At 38.2% G+C, this 21,523-nt stretch overlaps 1 protein-coding gene across 3 annotated transcripts in view; it reads right to left on the bottom strand.

The window, feature by feature from the left end:
- The window catches only part of SECISBP2L (SECIS binding protein 2 like), a 50,533-nt gene extending 39,034 nt beyond the window's left edge, over positions 1-11,499 (bottom strand). The window contains exons 1-2 of one of the 3 annotated variants that reach the window (XM_054565451.1): positions 11,246-11,499; positions 3,149-3,327 (exon numbers count right to left, since the gene is read on the bottom strand). In XM_054565451.1, coding sequence (XP_054421426.1) covers positions 3,149-3,327; positions 11,246-11,269 — 203 coding nt within the window. In that variant the 5' untranslated portion in view covers positions 11,270-11,499. Of the gene's footprint in view, positions 1-221; positions 981-1,405; positions 1,501-3,148; positions 3,328-11,245 lie in introns of those variants that run through there. The other 2 variants (XM_054565453.1, XM_054565452.1) reach the window with 2 other exon arrangements.
- Between the last annotated feature and the right edge of the window lie 10,024 nt (positions 11,500-21,523).

Raw genomic sequence — 21,523 nt, 5'->3', positions numbered from 1 at the left:
AGAATAGTGACTTCATAGTAATTCTGAAAAATGAGATAAAATTCTTAAATTTCTCTGTTAAAGAGATTATGTATATGTAGTAACAATTTAAATGATAGCATAAAGGAATTCAACCTGACAGTTTTACTGCATTTCAAACTTTTAGAAGTACATACAATTCTTATTTGTAACTACCCTTTCAACATCCTCAAGATAGTGGTGCCTAAAAGCTAAAGACCTACCTGCTGGATCTGCTAACAGTCCTAAGTTCCCATCCAATGCTAGTAACAGTGACAGCCTTCTGCAAAGAGCAGGGTAAGGTGATCATTGTGTAAGGTGATCGTTATGATGGGTGATTTGATTCCTCCATATCTCATTCTTTAGCTCAGTCCCAGGACCTCCTAATCCTCTCCCATACTCCCCTAAACACTTGGCCAAGTCCATCTCTTTTCCTGGCTTCCCTCCTTGGCAATGGAAGCAGGCTTCAGGTCCAAGGGAAAGAAGAGAAGAAAAGGCAAGCCTGTCCACTGCCATCTTATTCTCAGCATTAGAGCTTCTTCTAGAGTTTCTTCTATTGCAGTTCCTATAAAGCACCAGAAAGATCCTTGTCTCAGCAGTCCTTCTCACAGAAGGTTGCTGCTGACGAATGAGGGGCTATGGGGAACTGGAATGTAGAGCTTTTCCTCACTACTCCTATGACAAAACAAAATGGAAAATTGTTCACTGCCATAATTCTAAAAATATTTTTAAATAATCTAGCTAGTTTACTCATGAATTCTCAAAAGGTTATTTGGTAAGGTTATAAAAATTAAATTTACCATACTATACACACGTGGCCATTTTGTCAAATACAAAAATACTATTATTAGTTTACAAATCACTTTGGACATAGTCGATATAACTTAAAGATTTTGAATTGAAACATATCCCTTAGCTTCTACTATTTGTCCAACCCCCAAAGCTATTACGAGTTTCAGATTACAGGGTGCTCAACAACCAAAAGAGATGAATTCTATGAGACCATACTGCAGCCTGACTGATGATGAATATGATGCAAAAGTATCCCTTCCTGGAATATTATCCAGCAAGAAAAAGAAATAAGGTCTCAAGTCATGAAAAGATATGCAAGAATCTTAAATGTATATTGCTGAATGAAATTACTCATTCTGAAAAGGCTACACACTGTGATTCCAACCACATCACACTGTGGAACAGGCAAAACTATGGGTAAATAAGATCAATAAAAAGATCAGTAGTCTCAAAGGGTTGGGGATGAGAAGCGATGACTAGATGGAGCACACAGGATTTTAGGACAGTGGAGCTATTCTGTGTGATACTGTAATTATAATGGTGGATACATGTCTTTACACATGTGTTCAAACCCACAGGATGTACAAGGGAGGACCCAAAATAAGATTATAACTACCTTCTGGAGGGCAGGCCCCTCGTGGTACAGGACTCCCCTGCTAGTTGAGTGTTCTAGGAACCCATCTGTATCAGTGTACCAGCAGGCATCACTGTGAGAAGCTGCATTCGGCTTCAGTGAATGTTTTTGGAGACTCTTTCAACACATTTGCCCATTTCATGATGAGTGATTTACAAATACACCTGTCCACACCACCATGTTCAGCAATTTTTGACCAAAAACAGCATGACTCCCACAGCCTACCCTAGTACTTAAAGGGAAACATTTTGCTGATGTGGAAGAAGTGAAACAAAAAATGGCAGAAGCAATAAAAGGCATCAAAATCAGTGAGTTAACTGTTTTGAGCAATGGAAAAAAAATCTCAATAGGTGTATTGCAGCAAATGGAGAGTACTTTGAAGGCAACTAAAGTTTAAACATGTAAGGATAGAAATTTTTTATAAATAAATTCCAGGGTTTTTTTGGTTCCCTCGTCATACAACACCAAGAGTGAACCCTAATGTGGACTACCAATTTTAGTTATTAATGTATCAATTTTGGTTCATCAGTTGTAACAAATGTACTTCACTCAACCAAGATGTTAATAATAGATTAAACTGGAGGGCAAGGAGGAATATATGGGAACTTTCTGTTATTACCTGCTCAGTTTTCTATAAACTGAAACTTCTCTAAAAAATAACATCTATTCATTTTTTTTAAAAGTTTCAGATTATTACCTTGAATATTTCTGAAAAAGTTGTTTAAAGGTCTCGTATCTCATACGTCGAGAATTTCTCAAAGAATCTGCCTTGGCACACAAGTGTGTCACAATGGGTTAAAGACAGGCAGAGACATTGATTGCTTGAGCCCTCAGGGGTAGTTGGGCAGAAGCTTCAGCCATTTACTCCATGGTGCTAGAGAAGTACAATTTTCTGTGTGTGATGTAACTTGAAAGAGTCTAAAATTACTTTTATACAGCCATGAAATGAAACACACCAATGAAGTGCTAGTCATCCAGACAATCTAAACAGGGTTGGAAAGGCTATCATGAGTATCGCAAGTTACGCCATAGTGGTTACTAGGTCGGTCACACATTACCTGAACTGCAAGAATTTTGCTAAATCATCCTGTACACTTTAGTGTAGAAGCTAAATTTTGAACCAGAATCTGAGTTTAGAGTTATGTGCTAACTAAGGATAAAAGCTTAAAAGTTAAGGACTAATCCCTTTGTATTTTCTTCTTATGCTAGACAATCTTAGCAATTACGATTAGATGCCTAATCTCAAAAAGGGGTTTCTGTTTACCTCTGAGTAATTTATTCCTCATTTTAATTCAATTTATTTCAAACAAATTTCAATTACTTATTACAAGAGATTCCATTTTTTTGCCTTGTATAATGTGTACTTTTTTGTCCAAATTTTTGAGGGAAAAATAAGGACGTGCAATATACATGGGTATAATGATTACATACCATGGGCATTAATAACCTCATGTATAATGCGCACAAAAACATGGGTGCACATTATACAAAGCAAAATATAGTATATCCAAAGAACTCCACATCCTTTTAAAAAGAGTGAGAAAATAAATTGTGTTAATAAATTTCAGAATTCCACATCGTGTGGTTTTATTTACTCTTAAAAAATAGAGAAATGGTTCATGTTTATAAATTACAAAAGGAAAAATTAAGTAGTGCGTTTTGTCACCTTCTATTTTTCTTACTCCTTTCTCCCCCGACTAAAAAAGAAAATAATAAACAAATTACCTATTGGACTGGTTTTCCTGTACAAACGGATAACAAGTAATCAGGTAGCTGGGAATTGGAGTTGGTTCCACACCAGGAACATTTCCATTATCATTTGGGAGTGCCATAGGGATCACGAATGTATCAGGGTTCTTCTTCTGGGGAATAAATGGCTCCACCTCAGCTGACAGCTTAACATTCTTCAAAAACAGAGTGAAACACATTATTAACAAATGAGCAAAACACTTAAATAATATAAATTCACAATATAATAATGAGTCAGTTTTTACAAACAGTAGTTAGGTCTCTTCAGTATTCACAAAACACCCAAAGGAACACAATGACAAATCAAAATAGTTAAGTATGATTAGACAAAGTCATTAAATAAAATAGGGAAAAAACTCATCAAAGGTTACAACATTTCTATGAAATCATGTCTTACATAATCAAAGCTGTTAAAACAATCAAAAGTACAAGGAAATTGGTCATACCTCAGAGTCCCAAAATAAAGCTGGTAGTATGATATCTAGCCCTACAGATATAACAATGTGTCTTTTACTAATTTTGTTATTTGGGGGGGGAACCATTAAACAGCACTCTGACAGATAATTATGTTTGTTAAAATAGCCTCTTTTTAACTAAACTAAAAAATAGTTTCTTTCTGTCCATTTCAGGAAATTACATTAGCATGGTTAAATTTAAAGGAAGGAAAATGTCTAAGATGAATTTTTAAAAAAAGACCTAAGGGGGAGAAAACTTCTGGTTCACACTTAAACTAGGGAAAAAATAGGTACTTCAGTTTCCCAGGAGACAAACTGAGCAAACTAAAATAATTCAGAATATGTATTCCATTTTAGTTTATTTTGTATTGTTTTAAAAAATTGGTTTTAAGAAACAGAGAAGAAAAGGAAAGGAGGGAAGGGGACCAATTTGTTGTTCCGCTTATTTATGCATTCATTGGTTGATTCTTCAATGTGCTGTGATCAGGAATCAAACCTGCAACCTTGGCATATCAGGATGATGCTCTACCAGCTGAGCTACCAGGTCAGGGCCTATTTTGTATCTTTTTTTGTAATAAATCTAGAGATTTAAAAGACGTATTAAAAAAAAACTAAAGTATTTAAGGATGAACATATGGGTGACAAACCGATCAAGAAAAGTAAGTAAGATCTGTAAATCAGGATAGGAATTACTGTAAGAAAAGAGGGAGCTGTGATTGGGAGAAGATTCCTGGAGTGTTTCTGGGATATCTGGCAAAACTCTGTATCCTAACTTAGGGGACAGTTACAAAGTATTTACCTTATAATAATTCATTTAGACACGTTGGTTTTAGGCAGCTTTCTTTCTGCATGTTATATTGATAGTAACAAATTTAAAAAATGTAATGATTAAAAAGAATTTTTCCCAACATACTAGGATGGCATTTATTAGAAGCTCTCACCAAAGCATAGTTCCCAGGATAAATTTCAGGCATGTTTCTCAGGAAAGTAATCAAGAAAAAACCCAAGAAAATCTAAAGACAAGACTTGATATGCTCAATACATAGCCTTACTCAGAAAATATTTTCTCTAAAAAAATTCCATTGTAAATTCAGAAGTGCTTGTAAAAAGGGAGAGAGAGAAGAGATAATCTGAACTATATAACAGTATTAATCCACTATCCTTCCTCCCACTTGATTTAACTTTGAAGTCTATTTTTATCTGAGGTAGGTATAGCAATTGTACTTCCAAATACCTGTGAACTAAACTCAGTTTCTTGAATTTCAACAGAGGAGGCAAAAACTTCCAATATTAATAGAATAAGTCAGTAATATTCACTATGACAGTCACTAGAACACCAAACTTATTTATATGAGGCATAAGAAAAGCAACCTAATAAATGTTTCATCAGGGGAAAAAACTGATGTTCAACAATAATGCAGAGATAATTGAAACTCGCTTTATGTAGTTCATACATACACATAAGAAAACTTAAATCACACTTCAACTATACTAAAAATATAACTTGCTAGGATTTTTTAAAATCAGAAAGTCCTTTTGAACATATGAGAACTCTCTGAACAGTTTTATAAATCTGGACAAGACGACACTGATTTGTTTTAAAGCAAGGAATATAGTTACATCAAACACTCTGTCTAATGTGAAAAAAGCAACATTAATATAAAGAAATAAAAAAGATTACACAGCACTTTTCTTGACACCCTCCCCAAAAATACTGCCATAAATTACTTTCATAACAAATTCAAATTCTTGCTCAAGTCAAAATTTGTAAGTTTTTAATACCTAGTTTCATCTCTTTTCTTTAACAGCTTTAGGAGCTTAGGGAAGTCACTGCTCTCAAAGTGTCATGCATAAATTATAACTAATGTCTACAAATACACAGCATACAGGGGTGGGCAAAAATAGAATAATAATACAATAATAAATAAATAATAAGACAATAAACTGCTTCATGTACTCACAACTGTAAACCTACTTTTGCCCACTCCTCTATACCCTTAAATATTAAAGTTTGTATTGGTTTCTTTTCTAAGTGCAATTCTAGATATCAGTTCAACAATAAAATTCACAAACACTAAAATGGTCCTTTGTGTTCAGCAAAAAAAGAGAAGCTGCTGTATAGTCAACAGCTGTACAAACAGAAGATGTCACTAGCAGGAACAGACTGGCAAACTTTCCCCTATAGTTACAACTCTTTATGATTTTAAAAGTTGTTTATCGTGACTTTGGGGCCTTCGGTATCAGACATCAAAATGTAGCATCTGCTGATTTCAGGCCTGAAAAGTAATGTTAAGATTCCAAACCATTCTTAAAATTTCACATAATAAAGCCTATATAGATAATATGTTAAGTAAACAACAGAATTTGGCAATATTTCAATTATTAGTATAAAACCAAAGAAAAATGTCTTACACAGTGGAAAATAAAAACATTATGAGAAAATCATACTAGTTACTTGATATAATACTCAGTTTGAATTTCAGTGTTTAGTCTCTCTACCGTTGTCAAATCTGTTTTTCAGAAATCAGAAATCTCATAGCATGGAGTTGTCTTCTTAAAGCAAAAAAAATATACAAATATGGTATAAGTCTAAACTACAAAAAACAAATTGCTGTACTATTTGCTTTAAAAGACTACATAGTATATTCTTTCTCTTTCAGAAATTATTTTAGAATTTTCCAAATCAATGAAAAATCATAACTCCAGAAACATGTATTTGAAAAACAATTCCACACTAATTAAAATTCTGCATATATTAAAAACAAATGTCAACTATAAAACCTCTTTGATGTGAATAATCTAGAAAACCCAAGAATTTATTCAAACATGAAACCAAAAATCTTAAGGTTTTTTTAAAAGATTCTGTTTATTTTTAGAGAGAGGGGAAGGGAGGGAGAAGGAGAGGGAGAGAAACACCAATGTGTGAGATATATAGCAACAGGTTGCCTCTTGCACGCCCCCAACTGGGGAACTGGCCTGCAACCCAGGCATGTGCCCGGAATGGGAATCAAACTGACGACTTTCAGTTCACAGGCCAGCACTCAAACTGCTGAGCTACACCAGCCAAGGCTAAAAGAGGTTTTATTAAACAAATACATTAAGATCACCGAAAGCCCAAGTAATTCAATAAATACGTATTAAGCACATATTCTGGAATAAGCACTGTTCAACAGGTTTAGGGAAAATGTGCAAACACTACTTACTACTAAGCTCACATCAGCAGGAAATGTACACTAAACTGCTAGATTTTCCAGAAGAGGGCAAACAGTTTTCCCAGATTAAGCAACAGAAAAATGACACCCACTTAATATTAAAACTGAACTAGAACATAGTAAGGCATTCTCCTACAGTGAAATTCCAGCATGTACCACATACCTACAGAAAATATGACCATGGAACGTTCCACACTCTATGTTAAGGTAAAATTTTGTAAAATTTTTAAATATGATATATCAAATATTAAGATATTTTATATCTCATGGCCAAAGGTAAAATAAATGCCTGCTGAATGAAAATTAAAAAAAAAACAACTTAAAAAATAACCTGCTAGCTGTATTTTCTTATTGGAATGACTTATACTGAAAGTAAACCACTTGCCAAAATAAACTGCAGTAGTTATACATGTTTTGCAAGACTTCAAAGTATTTAATTTAACTTAGATTCTGCCCACTTGCTTTACTATCCAGACATTTACCCCTTTCTTAAAACAGACTGCATCTAATCCTGTTAAAATCCAATGATACTGTTCAAAAAAAAGTTTTCTAAATTTAATAATAGATTTTGGATTATCTAGTTTATTGTGTTTACATTTATTTTCTCTTTTGCTTTTGTGGGGTTTCCCCCCTTACTCCTTGCCTTTGATGCTTAATTTTTACTTTCCTTTTAAAATGTTTAACACTATGCATTTGCCTCAGAGTATGGCTTCAGCCACATTCCATAGGTTTTCACACGTAGTATGTTATTACCTTTTCAATAACATGTAGTTCTCCTTTTTAAATTCCTCTTCAAATTAAGGGTTATGGGGGAAATGCCTTTTACATTTTCCAAGTGGTATATTTACTAGATGAGGATTATTTACTGTTTTTTTTTACTATAAAAGTGTTATTTTAAAAATTTGTTTAGACAGATCAGTAGCTTATATCCATAAAGGTAAACTATAAGTATTATGTATTACATCAGGTAGTAACTTATTCAGAATATGTTTAGTTACAGTACTATTATTTGAAGTTTATACATTATTTAAAGGAAAGAATTATAAGCCTGATAACTTTGTATTTATTGGTAAATAGTACTTTGTGTGAAGTCGTATCTATTTGTTAAGTTTGCTTTTATAAGAATTAAAGACATTAGTGATCAATAATTTTGTAAAATTTTTAAAAAACCTATTCAATGTTAATATATTAAAAATTAGCCAATGTTTACATTATTTGAGAATACAAAAGAGGCCATAAACCTCAAGTGTTCTGTCACTTCTAAGGCCATTGTTTACTTTTTTAAAATCTCAAAACACTGTCCTAAATTTCCTAAAAATAGAAACAGTAAAACCTTTGTAAACAAAATGAACTCCATGATTTATTCTTCACATCCCTTTACACCAGCTTTTTTTAAGTACAAAAAAAAGTACTATACCAAGTCATATCTGTTCTTAGAACACCTAATTCTAGCAGTTAAAATTAAGCTACTTGTTTTTATTTAAAACAGTCTTGCTAAAAGAGAATATTCCTGAAATTCTCTTCTGGTTATAAGATTCTTTCACATAGTCATTATTGCAATTAAGACTATTACCTGGCATGTATTCCTAGTAACTTAATTTTTATTATCTTGCTCAACTTTTTATAATCTTGACCAAATACACACAATTTATCCTTTTATTCACAGATTACACACACACACACACACACACACTCTCTCTCTCTTTTTTTTTTTAAGAGGTAATCCAGCCCTGGCTGGTGTGGCTCAGTGGACTGACTGTCGGCATGCAAACCAAAGGGTCACCAGTTTGATTTCCAGTCAGGGCACCTGCCCGGGTTGCAAACCAGGTCCCTAATAGGTGGTGTGCAAGAGGCAACCACGCATTCATGTTTCTCTCCCTCTCTCGTTCCCTTCCCCTCCCTGTAAAAATAAATAAATAAAATCTTCAAAAATTAAAAAAATTAAAATAAAAAGAGGCAATCCAAGAATAGCAACATGAATACCTTCAGGCAAAATACACTTAAGATTTTTTAAGAAGTTACACTGTGCAGTATTTCAGGGGTTTCAATCAGGTTAAGATGAAATGTAGAAAGTTTTTATTATTTCATAAAAAAACCTAATTTATAATTAATTGCTAACCACTTCAATATTACAATGAGTAAGTTATAATGCTATAGGCATTCCCAGGAATTCTGAATATTAACCAACACTGATTTAAAATAAAAAAAAACACAAACGTTTTTGTAAGGAAAAATGGAAATTTCACATATGATCACATATATTTTTCATGACTTTTACCTATCTAAATTCACTTCATTAGTAAAATTATAAAAGTATATCCTTAATAACCTGGGAAAGCCATTCCATTATTCTCGTACAGTGGAAACAATTGAGAACTCCACAAACTTGAGAAATCTCAGTTCTAATCCCAATCTACCATTAAGTCAATGGTTCTTACCCTTTTTTCAATGATGGATCCCTTTGAGAACATTATGAAAATAACAAGAGTCTTGCCCCAGAAATATGCTAATACAAAATGAAGCACCAGCTTTCCAGATCAACCAGGGACCCCTGAATTAAGTGCTTACAGCATGAACTAGGCAAAGTAGCATCACTCTTGGATCTCAGTTTCCTGTGAGTACGTGTGAAGAGAAGACAAGGTACTGTTTCATAAACTCATTTGAAATTTTGAAGAGGCAGGAGGTGGGGCGGGGGAGGGCATGAAAATCTTCAAAGGAAAGCTACATTCTTTTTTTTTTAATTCTTAAATTTCTACAGGATTTTAAATAGGTTGTGGACTTTGGAAAACGTAGGATGAAAGATGAATAGGCTCTCTAGTTCAAATAATTTGCTCATAGCACTTGCTGTTAAGATAATCACACACAAGTTACCATCTAAATAGTTAATCACATTTCCTCTAGGATGAAAGGAACCATAAGTATACAGGTGGTAGCTTTGCTGGTTATAGTTCTGGCATCATGGCAAAATGTTTAACCCTTTCATTAGTGACAGGCATACAAGAAAATCATTCAAGAAAACTTCCTTTTCACTTGTTAGGTCTTGAAATCTCAGGCATTTTAAACAGATACCCTAAAATTTGTTTTTCATTAATATGGATACAGGCTTTATACAGAATCCTCTGGGTAACAGGAAAGCCTGTATTTGCCAAGAGACTCCAATCAATTTGCTTTGGTAAATACATGTATTGTTTCATAAACTTATTTGTGTTTCCAGACTCATAGTCACATAAAGCTTTTTTATGATTAAAACTTATAAAAACAATTATACACAACTAGGAGACTGTGCTTTGCCTGCAGAAAGAGCCCAATTTCAAAATCAAAACTGGCTCTGACTAGCAACATATAATCAGTCATACAGAGGAATTTGGGAAATCCTGTCTCATTTATTAAGGTGCTAGTTATCCATTTGTAAAATAATTAGGCAATTCGCTAACCTCTCCTTTTTCATTTATCTGTTAGCCTAGTTCATCATTGGACAAGGCCTTCAACTGAAGAGGAGAATGTATAGTGAAAAAACTTCGACCTCATCAAATCCACGTCATTTCACAGAGTTCTCAAGAATGGAAAATACTGAAACTTTTGGGGGGAAATAGAACATTATCTTAGATTATTTTTCACGTTGTGATGACAACGTAAAATCCCTGATTTCCAGCACCTACTAGCATGGATTAATCAAGAATTTGGTGCAATTAAAAACGGAACACTAATGGGACTACTTTGTGAATATGAAAACGGGATCGGAAATGAATTCACGCTTTGGGCTCTACACTCTTAAGATATGAGCTTAATTTTTAAAAAATCACTAATTTTTGTAAAGTGGTTAGGTAGAAGGGCAAGAGGAAACGGTAGTTCTTCTTATCTTAAAGGGAACACCTCCCAAAAACCACTGTAAAAACAATGCTTCGTTCAGTGGAACTAGACCTAGAAAGTCCATAACCCACTCTTTCTCTGTAGTTATCACACGTTCGGACAGTGTCTCCGGGTGAGAAACACTCAAAAGCCTTTCCACCTTGAAAACACATTCCAGAACTGAAGAGAATGGGGGTGGGGGTGGGGGGAAGGGGCAAGGGGGGTAGCCTCGCTAGAAGTTAAAAATCCTCTCGGGAAAGCACGGACAACTCGGGAGTCTTCTGGCCCCTTTCACCAAGCCGGGGAGGAGGGGCAAAAGCGAGTCCCCAGCCAGGAGTGGGGGCTGCTAACCATGGTTGAAAAACATCCCCAAGCCCGAGGCGGCATCTGGAACAATGCAGGAGAGCGGGGCGCCTCCAGGCTCCCAGGCGAGGCTGGTCTGCGCCCTCAGGAACCCGAGAGCTCCAGCCGTCTAGGCCCGGGCTGGGAGACAGGGGCCCTCCTGGGAAGAGGTGGCGACCCCTCCCCCCCAACCCCCTTCAGTCCCCAGCCCGTACCTGGTCTGCTGGGGCTCGGTCCATGGCGCCTGCAGCCTCAACAGGCCTGCTCAGTTGGTTTGGGGAGCGCCTCGGGCCGCTTTCTCCATGGCCCCCCGCTCGGGTTTAGACCGGGCTTCGGACCTCCGCCCCTAGGTGGCTGGCACCGAGTCAGAGTCCGGCTACGCCACTGGCCGAGGAAGAGGCTCCAGCTCCGGGAGATGGAGGAGGCGGTGGCACCCTCGGGGAGGGATCATCTGGGACGGAAGCCGAGAAGAGCCGAAAAGAGCGGGAGGCGTAGCCGGAAATGGCGGCGTGCTGGAGGACAGGGAGCAGGAGGGAGCCTAAGAGGGGCAGTGGGCGGAGCCACTGCTGACGGCCCGAACCGGAAGGTAGTGGGAAACTCGGCTGGCTCACCTGGAGGCCAAGGCCAGGTGCACAACCCTAGGAGCAGGTACCCTTGCCACTCTGCACTTCGCATGGGACTTAACTGCCCATGTGGGCTGTTAAACTGGAGGGGTACCCGGCCACTTGGGACCCAGGACACCCGGTTTCCAGCCTTCAGAGACCACGACATTATCCCAAACCACCTCTTGGTAAAGTTGTAAGAATTTTTATCTGCCTGCTGGACATATGATCCTTATGTTACCCAGCTAAAAGGCATCCATGACTGTAAAGGAAAAGACCACAGAATTGCCACCAAAGAGACACGGGTCAGAAGCCTCCACAAATCCTTATGGATTAGGTAATTCATTGCCCAGGTCCAGGTCCTAGGCTCGCCTCCAGGAGGATCTCGCCTATCTCACAATCCCTAATTTTACCCAGAGTCGGTATCACACCGTCCAGTAGATAATTATGTATACTCTGGGATGTTATTTTTTTCCACTGTACTTACTCACTGCTCCCTTTACCTCCAGTTTACATTAGCCCCTTGAGGAAAGAGACTTCCCTGAAACTGCACACTTGGTGAGCAGGACAGGTTCCCTCTGCTGACCTCAGGCACACCCTTCAAACACATACCCCTTCCCGGAGGAGTTCTTGCCTGCAGGTCACCGTCAGAGTGAGGAAGATAAATGAAAACCTGTATAAGCGAAATTATACTGAAGTGAAAGAAGAGAGCAGAGGTTACTCCTGTTTGGGGGAGAGGTGGATATGGAAATTCAAGCTGGGAAGAGAATTTTAAGAAGCTTGCATTGTCATGTTCACAGGACATCGGTAAAGTCTTGAATTGCCTTTTCAGTTAGTCTAGGTTGTTAGTCTGATTTTATTTGGATAGAACTCCAAAAAGAGGCTGGTCTGTGAAGCCCCTAACTGTACGTAAGTTGATAATGTATTTTGACCTGGTGACAGAAGCTATAGTTTGTCAACAAGACATATATCAAGGTCTTAATTTTGAGACAGAAAGAACTCTGAATTTTTAGAATGTCTCCTCACTGGTGGTCTCTAGCCATAAGTAAATAGATAACAATAATGCACTAATAATTCAGTCAAAAAATGCTGCAGTAGTTGGGGTTCAGTTTCCTTCCTGAGGAAACTGAAATATAGAATCTCTATAGGATCTTTGCAAAGTATAGGACTTTTATGATTATGGAATAGTTCTTCTTGAGAATCCTCTGTGTACAGGACACTTACTTAAATTTTAAGAACAATCCTTGACTGGGTAGCTCAGTTGGTTGGAGCATCATCCGGATACATCAAGGCTGTAGGTTCAGTTCCCTGTTAGGGCACATGTAAGAATCAACCAATGAATGCAGAAGTGGAACAACAAATTATGTTTCTCTCCCTTCCTCTCTGTCTCTAAAAATCAATAAGTAAACATTTAAAAAATAAGTTTAAAGAACAGAATTATAAGAACAAAATGTTACAGTGTCCTTCTTTAACACAATCCAAGAAAAGATTGCAATAGCTATTAGAATAAAAAATTAAAATCTATGAAGAAAAAGAAGACATTTAAAAAAATACTATGTTAACAAATATGATTAAATTTCAATTAATGATTGTATTCAGCAATAAATATTTATTTTTTAATAAGATTTTACTTATTTACTTTTAGAGAAGGGGAAGGAAGAGAGAAAGTAAGGGAGAGAAATATTGATGTGTGAGAGATACGTCAATCAGTTGCCTCTTGCATGTCCCCAACTGGGGATCTGGCCAGTAATGCAGGCATGTGCCCTGACTGGGAATTGAAACCATGACATTTCGGTTTGCAGGCCAGCACTCTATCCACTAAGCCACACCAGCCAGGGGACAACAATAAATATTTAATGTGCCAGGTGTTATGCTAAGTACTGAGGTACAGCAGTTAACAAGACAATGTGAGAGCAGAGAACATGTTTGTCTTGTGGACAAGTCATATGTGGAACAAGGAATTACAGGTGAGCTGAGTGTCATGAAAAAGAAAGTTCAATAGGTTCTACCATGCTGTGGGACAGACGGTCAGGGAAGTCCTATCTAAATAAATAGCATCCAAGCAAAGACCTGGAGGATGAGTAAGAATTATAATACATGAAGAAGTAAGAAAGTATTTCCAAGAAAAGGAAATGGTGTGTGTGAGAATCCAGCATTATTAAGTATAAGCAGAAGCTCATTCTTCGAAATGTGAGGTCAGGATGAGAAAGATAATCCAATAGAGCAACACCCGTGAGAAGGCTGCAGGGGATAGGATACAAAACTCAGGGACAGAAATTGGCCTTAGGTGGGAATAGGGTCATGTTGTCAACAATAACAGAAGAAAAGAAAGAAAGGATAATATGACTGTACCTACATTTGTAAGCTGAGGAAAAGCCTGTGTCAGGGCTTCTATTTTCTCAGTGATGTAGGAGGCAAGATTATCTGCTGACAATGGAGGGAGGCAGAGTTGTCATGATCCTGTATTTATCAAAACTCAGCAAAACATATTTAAGATTTGTGCATGTCATTAAGTATAAGTTGTACATCAAAAGAAAAACTGTAAATAAATATTGTACTCTGCTTTTAATAAATGCATGTACCTATGTAACTGAAATCTCAATCAAGATATAGAATGCTGCCGTTACCCTCTGTGGCTTTTCAAACTTTGCTACTTATTAGCAAATGTTTATCTAATTCACTGTTTTATCCTCAATTCCTATACCAATGCCTGGCACATAGCAAGTGTTCAATAAATATTTGTTGAATAAATGAACATGTGATAGGGTAATAAACCAGGATTCTTTCATTCAGGGTTGGGTTTCGTCAGGCATGAGCATGTTATTGAATGAGCAGGATTGAGTAGGATGCAAGCACAACATTTTTGTATATTTTACTCCACTGTCTCTTCAAATTCTCTGAGGACTACTTTTTCCGTCCTGGGTGAAATGTCATGAACATCATGCACGCTTTATTCCAAGTTAAAGCTTTTCCTTTTCCCAAGCTCTGTCCTGCTTCAGGCCAGAAGGCTGCAGTGGGGGATGTGGCACAGACCACTTTTATTTTTTTTCTTCCCTTTTTCATCTCTACCTCCTCCACCTTAACTACTTGCTGATTCATTTTTTAGATTCCTCCAGGTTTGGGTTTTGATGGGAAGGGTGGTGGAGCTTCTCCGGTGTCTCAGACGCATGGCATGCATGAAGTCAGTTCCAGGCAACCACCTATGACTCCAGCCCTCAGCCCTTGGGCTCTGATGGTTCAGTCCTCTGCTTGATCCCTTAGGTGATCTGCTGCCTTCTTCGCTAGACTCCCTTTTAAAATAGCTTCAGGAAGAATTCTCTCCCACTATCCCTAGGAACATTTTGGTACACTTGATTTATCACATACCTATCCCTGTCTCTATCAGCCCATTAATCCATCTTATTTGTGGTGCACAACAAAGTAAATTGCCAACATCAGTAGACCTTCCTCTGGGAAAAATTTATGTATCCACGGTTTGTAAAAAGGCAACTTGCTTCCAATGTCTCTCTGTCTTTCTCCAGTTTATCTTTGGTTTTCTCAGGAAAATATCAGATCCCAGCTCCCTGTATTCCCCCAGACCCCAAGTGACTTGTATCAAGTTCTCCAAGTGTTTCTCTGAAACCTCCTCTCACTGTAGCTTGAGGTAAGGGGAAGCACATCTTTTTTTCCCCTTTGGAGGTGTAGGTAGGTATCAAGTGTCTCCAAAGCAATATTCTTCATGGGTCATCAGTGCCCTCACCCCATGCCCACCCTGCATGGGCTGGAGATGAGTGACGAATACTGCTGGGCCACAATTTCTTAGCACATCTTAGATATATTGCTTATAGGCCTCGTGCCTTTGAAAGTCACTTAAGCCTCTCTGAGCCTCAGTTTCTTCATCTACACATTGCATAGGGTTGTTGGAGACTCCGGTTAAGTTAATGAATGCGAGAGCACCTTGAAAGCTCTAGAGGAGTGGTTCTCAGTCTGATGCACTTTAAAAACTAAGGCCCTTCCTTAAACCAATTAGGTCAGAATCTGTGGAGTAAAAAAATTGTTCAGCCAGCCAGAGTAGCCATAAAATCTTAAATCAGATCAAGTCACTTCTCTTTTCAAACCCTCCAATAAAACTTCCCATCTTAGAGTTCCTTCTCTGGAACACAATGGCTCAGATATCATCTCCATCATTTGCAAGACCTCCTGGGTCACAAAGGTTGATTTGTGTGTCAGCCTCCTGGAGTCACAGAGGTAGGTCGTGGGTTCCAGTTACTGGAATAACAACCTTCCACATGCATATTACTTAAGCCTATCAACTATGACTAACGCTAAAATCTTTAACTCTTGAGTTCCCCTATCAGTTCCAAATGGATGCTCCGAGCATGCACGTTACTCAGGCCAAAATCTTCAGTGATGGTTCACTGCCTATTCTAAATGTATTCTGTGCTTTTCTTCCTCCTGATTTTGTTCATTTGGTTCCTCTTACTTTAGCATATCTTTCCCATCTTGCAACTCATTTCCTGGATGAAAAGAATCTTCTTCAAAATTTCTCTAGTTTATTGTGCCACATCCTGCCTTAAATTGTGTCTGTACTGTGTATAATTATTTATGTAATTATTTCCTTTCTCAGAGTGTACACTCCTCCAAACAGTGTTACTCAACAATGTTTGTTGAATGAATGAATGAGCTTGCCATTGTGTCAGAAGAAAGAAGAGAAGTAATTAAATGGGAGAAGTAAATACCAAATTCTCAGCTCTAGTGAGAATATAAGTTGCACATGAGTAAAATAGAAATAGAAGATGATAACATCCAAAAATAATTTGTAGATGGTAAGATCAACTCCATGAAAGATCAACAACTATAGACTGCCTTGTGAATAATCTGGTTTAGGGAAGAATGAGTTGAAGAGGAATGAGTTTATAGCATAAATGGTCTCTGAGAACCAGATAAAAATTAGACATTGCATTCATTTTTAGGGTAGTGAGGCTTTCAGGCCAAGCCAGCTAAAAACAGGAAATAACTTCCCAGATTTATTATGATGCCCTTCAGATTGTTCTCATGAACTATTCCAATTATTCATCCTTTTTGGAGGACACCGTCTTATTATTATAAAAACAATAAATCTTTAATGCTTCCATTTGGAAGTGCTATATAATCTGAAATTGAAAAATTTCCTTCAACTCCATGGCTTTTTGTCATGCCCTTAAGAAGTTTTGTAAATAAGCTATCTGGATTTTTCAAGTTAGTGACTCATATCCTCAGTTCCCCAAACCTAGATTCTTTCTGGAATGTCCTTTCTGGAATGTCCTGTCTGAACCAGCAGGAGCTCACTTTATCAGCAGGGCCTGATTTTTGGAATCAGGAGTTTATGAAGTTCAACTTGTATAACTCTTGTTACCAAATTTCCCTAAGGCTTCCAATCAGCTTGACTGAGCAAGATGCCTATCACCAGTCACAGAAGGGAAAATAAGAGGTGCTAGTTAACTAAAGCTGGTGGAAACAAAGCCTCTTAAAAAAATTCCCGTTCCAAAGAGCGCATACACTGCAGATGAGAAAATGTGGTTTTATCCCTTTTCCTGAGTTTTAAATGTTTTTCCATAAATAATATTACAATAAAACCAAAATAAGAAGAAAATCATCCACAAAATGACCTTTCTAACATATGAAGGATTTTTCCCTAGTCTCTGTTCATCTGTATTCATAGATTTCTATATGATATAGTTTATATTTAGGTAACCTGGAGGCTCCCAGTCCTATTATGTAATGGAGTGCTAACAGCCCACTCTCTAGAAATAAAGTAGGAAGAAATCACTGCCTTCCACTCCCACACCACCCCCAGCCTGTATAAATGAAATCTGGGAGCTTGGGAGGAGCCTGAAGGAGACTGAGGGGAGCTGAGAGATGAGGCCCAACCACGACTACAAGGTATGCCTCAGTCAGCCTGATGCATGACCGCAAGGTGGCCAGAGAGCCATCATTGACCCTAGAACACAACTAAGTTTCTCCACAAGACCTCACAAACCATTTCTCACCTCCTGAAACAATAGCTGGAATCTTCATGTTGACGATTATATCAAATCCATACTTCCCTGTCAAACTATCTAGACCCTGCATAATCTCAGCCCATGGGTAGAAAGTAGTACTAGATAAATACTGACAGAAGAAAAGATAATATACAATGCATTACATTTTAGGATATATAAAATCCTCAAATTGTGTTGGAGATAAAGAAGGCATTAATACTTCCCTGTAGTTATTGCATCCCTTGAGACCCATCAACACCAAAGTCAACAAGAAACTACACAAATAAAGTGTTTTTATTGTCTCACCAGATTATAAAACCCCAGCCTCTTACCCAGTCCTTTCACAGTCTGAACTGGCGGAGCTCTAAAGGAAAACAACTGTAGCAATCCGGGCTTGTTGCTTCTGCCTGGTAACAAGCCAGCCTCATCACTCAGCTGACCTTCGGGTCTCTAGATTCCCAGCTCTGCTGAGTCCTAACAGGTTATATTTCTGGAGCTTTAAACTGGTTAAGGTCTCTGGAGAAGAAACAATAGAAACTACATCCACCCATCTGCAGTCAAGAACACTGATCTGTAAAGGCTGTTCACAATGATCCTCTACTGAGTAGTACAATAATAAAAGCTTACATTGATTGTGCCAGAAATAGTGCTGAGCCCCTTATAGAAAGTATCTTATTTAATCCTCACAACAAGCCTGGAGGTAAGAATTATTGTCTTTATTATTTTTTCCAGAAGGGGAAACTGAGATTTTATTAGCTTCTGTGAGATCCAGTACATTTAGAAAGTGGCAGAACTGGCATTTGAATACAGTAAACCAAGGAGCTTGTACTAAAGGATACCACATTTCCTGATGGTGAGACAAATGCAGGAGACCCTCAACAGTTTGCCTTGGATCTCGGGCTGTTCAGTGCTCTAGTTGTACTGCTCAATCCACATTCCAGCCCAAAATGCCCTGAGGTAGAAAACAGCCTGAAACATAGTGAAGTGATCTTGAGACAGAAAGAGGAACTAAGAGTCTCTGGACAAAAGGTCCTTCTGGCAAGTTTAGGCACCTATCACTGGGCTGTGGTTTTGAATGTCCCAACCACCTGGGATGAAAGAAAAGCGGCAGCTGTTGCAGCAGAGCTGCCCTAGAGACTCAGATGTCTATCTGTGTGTTAATACATTTTTCCCAGGGCACAAGAAAATACATTGTCCCCTTTGCAGACAATAAATGTGTCCATTCCAAATGATAGGAAACCAGCGGGTCTGTGAGGAGGAAAGGGGGAGGGGACAAAGAATATGCAGAGAGGAAATTTTAAAAAGGGGAGGAGAAATAAGAACAACAATTAGAGGGAAGACAAAAGAGGCCTCAGGAAGCACCGTGGACATCATGTGCCTTGCCTAAAGCTCTCCTGCCTCTCAGCCTGGCCAAACCAAAGCTGGACTGCAGAGCCAGCCTGGAGCCATCCACAGGACCAGGGAGGGAGGTGGGGAGAGTAGAAGGTGGAGGGGAGTTCTGATAGGATCCTGTCGGCACCTACTATTCCCCCATCTCTATCCCACCTCATCAAGTCTCCCTTTCTTTCTCTTCTGCTTTTCCTTTTCCATTCTGCCATCCCTTTCTCCCTTTTCCCTCTCTCCATCCTTTACTTGTTCCTTCTGGGCCTATTTTCTCACCTTGTAAATGCTCTACTCAGAAGCATGCAGCCCTAAAACAGCTTCTAGCCCTGGCTCTGGAGTTTAACTCATTACTCCCTTGTTATGAACTGAGATGCTGAATCCAAAGCTTCCAGTGTCCCTGTTCTTACCAAGGTCAGGAGCTGTGAGACACAGTTAGTAGCATCGCAACACTTTCAAATGTGTAACTCAGTTGTGAGTCTGCCTCTTCCACGCAGGACCCCCGGAAGCCTTTGAGCTCTATCTTGTGTAACATCTTGTAATTCCGCTGCTGAAGGGGAAAGATGTTTACATGCTCTGGGAATCGATGACTCAGTGTTATTACGCTTCCTTCTTGTGAGATTATGGGGTTGGTGGTTCTGTACCTTCACATTTTTTTTTAATCAACACAAATTGAATTTTTAAAAATAAAAATCCTGGTCCAATATGGGTACTCATTCTATAAAGATGTATCACTCCAAAATCACAGTGAAAGGAACTTGAATAATTTACCTTTTTTTTTTTTTACTATGTGCCTTAGGGATACCTCACCAAAAACTGGTATTGGACACAACAAAATGACATTTGCAGATTGTAACATTGTAGTGACAGTACTGAGATTGATGGTTATATTCTTTGAGTATTAAATGGTTACATCCTAATTATGTAGAACATTGGTCTAATAACAAAATAGAGAACAGCAGCTGGGAATTTATCTCATTCAATGTTCAGAGATAAAGTTGACCATTCTTGCCATTATTTTCTGCAGATAAGTTTTTATATTGAAATCTGATAGCAGTTAAATTCAGGTATTTTTCAAGCTGCTGTATGAAGAGGATGCTGAAGGCCATCACTATATAGCATACTGCAGCATAAGGACTCTTCTGTTCGCCAACTCCAGCGCAATTTCAAAATACACCCAGCAATCCAGTTTTATTTCTGTCCAGGAGGCTGGGTGCCAAGGATCAGATATAAGCACAGGTATATATATATATATGCAGCAAGATTAGAGTCAACAGACTCTGAAAATTGAAAATGGCATGTAGCGAGACCTAAGATTCTTTTAATTTTTCTTGAATTTTTTAAAAGTATATTTGATTGATTATGCTATTGCAGTTGTCCCATTTTTTTTCTCCCCTTTGTCCCGCTCCTTCTGGTACCACCATTCCCTCCAGCATCTCCCCCAACCCTAAGTTCATGTCCATCGGTCATACATATCAGTTCTTTGGCTTCTCCATTTCCTATACCATTCTAAACCTCCCCCTGCCTATTTTGTACCTACCAATTATGCTTCTTATTCCCGGTACCTTTTCCTCCATTCTTCCCCTTCCCCACCCAGCTGATAACCCTCCATGTGATCTCCATTTCTGTGATTCTGTTCCTGGTCTAGTTGTTGACTTAGTTTGTTTTTGTTTTCTTAGATTCAGTTGTTGATAGTTGTGAGTTTGTTGTCATTTGACTGTTTATAGTTTTGATCTTCTTTTTCTTAGATAAGTCCCTTTAACATTCATATAATAAGGGCTTGGTGATGATGAACTTCTTTACCTTATCTGGGAAGCACTTTATCTGCCCTTCCATTCTGAATGATAACTTTGCTGGATGGAGTAATCTTGGATGAAGGTCTTTAATTTTCATGACTTTGAACACTTCTTGCCAGCCCCCTCTTGTCTGAAAAGTTTCTTTTGAGAAATCAGCTGACAGTCTTATGGGAGCTCCTTTGTAGGTAACCCTCTGCCTTTCTGTTTTTGCTTTTAAGATCCTTTCCTTATCTTTAATCTTGGGTAATTCAAGATTTTTCGAGATGGCAGAGGACTAAATGGAAGTCACACTGATCTCCTCCCAGGACCAACCTGGAATTACAACTAAATTGTGGAGAAATCACCTGGAACAAACAACTGAACAATAGAGAGGGAGAAGCCTTGTAACCTCAGAGACAGAAAAATCGGCTTTACACAATCTACCTGGTAAGGAGTGTGGTAGAGTCTTGAGAAGGCGGGCGGGGCACCCATATGCGGCAGCACCAGAAGGATATTGAAACAGCCAGTTGGATCCCCTGAGAAGAGCAGGGTCTAAACCAAAAGCGAAGATCTCTAGCCTACAACACCAGAGCCCAAAAAGTACACAGAAAACTGCGAAAAGTGGCAAGGTTGCCCTCTGCCACAGACAGGTGGCTGGAGACCCAAAGAACTATTTGAAGGACCAACGTGTAAATTTTTATTTGAAGCCACTTACCTTGGTCTCAGGCAAAGGTGGG

This window comes from Pteronotus mesoamericanus, unplaced genomic scaffold, assembly GCF_021234165.1.
Source record: "Pteronotus mesoamericanus isolate MK-2021 breed Mesoamerican mustached bat unplaced genomic scaffold, CSHL_Meso_final contig_164, whole genome shotgun sequence".
NCBI lineage: Eukaryota > Metazoa > Chordata > Mammalia > Chiroptera > Mormoopidae > Pteronotus > Pteronotus mesoamericanus.
This window is presented reverse-complemented; position numbering and strand designations above follow the sequence as displayed.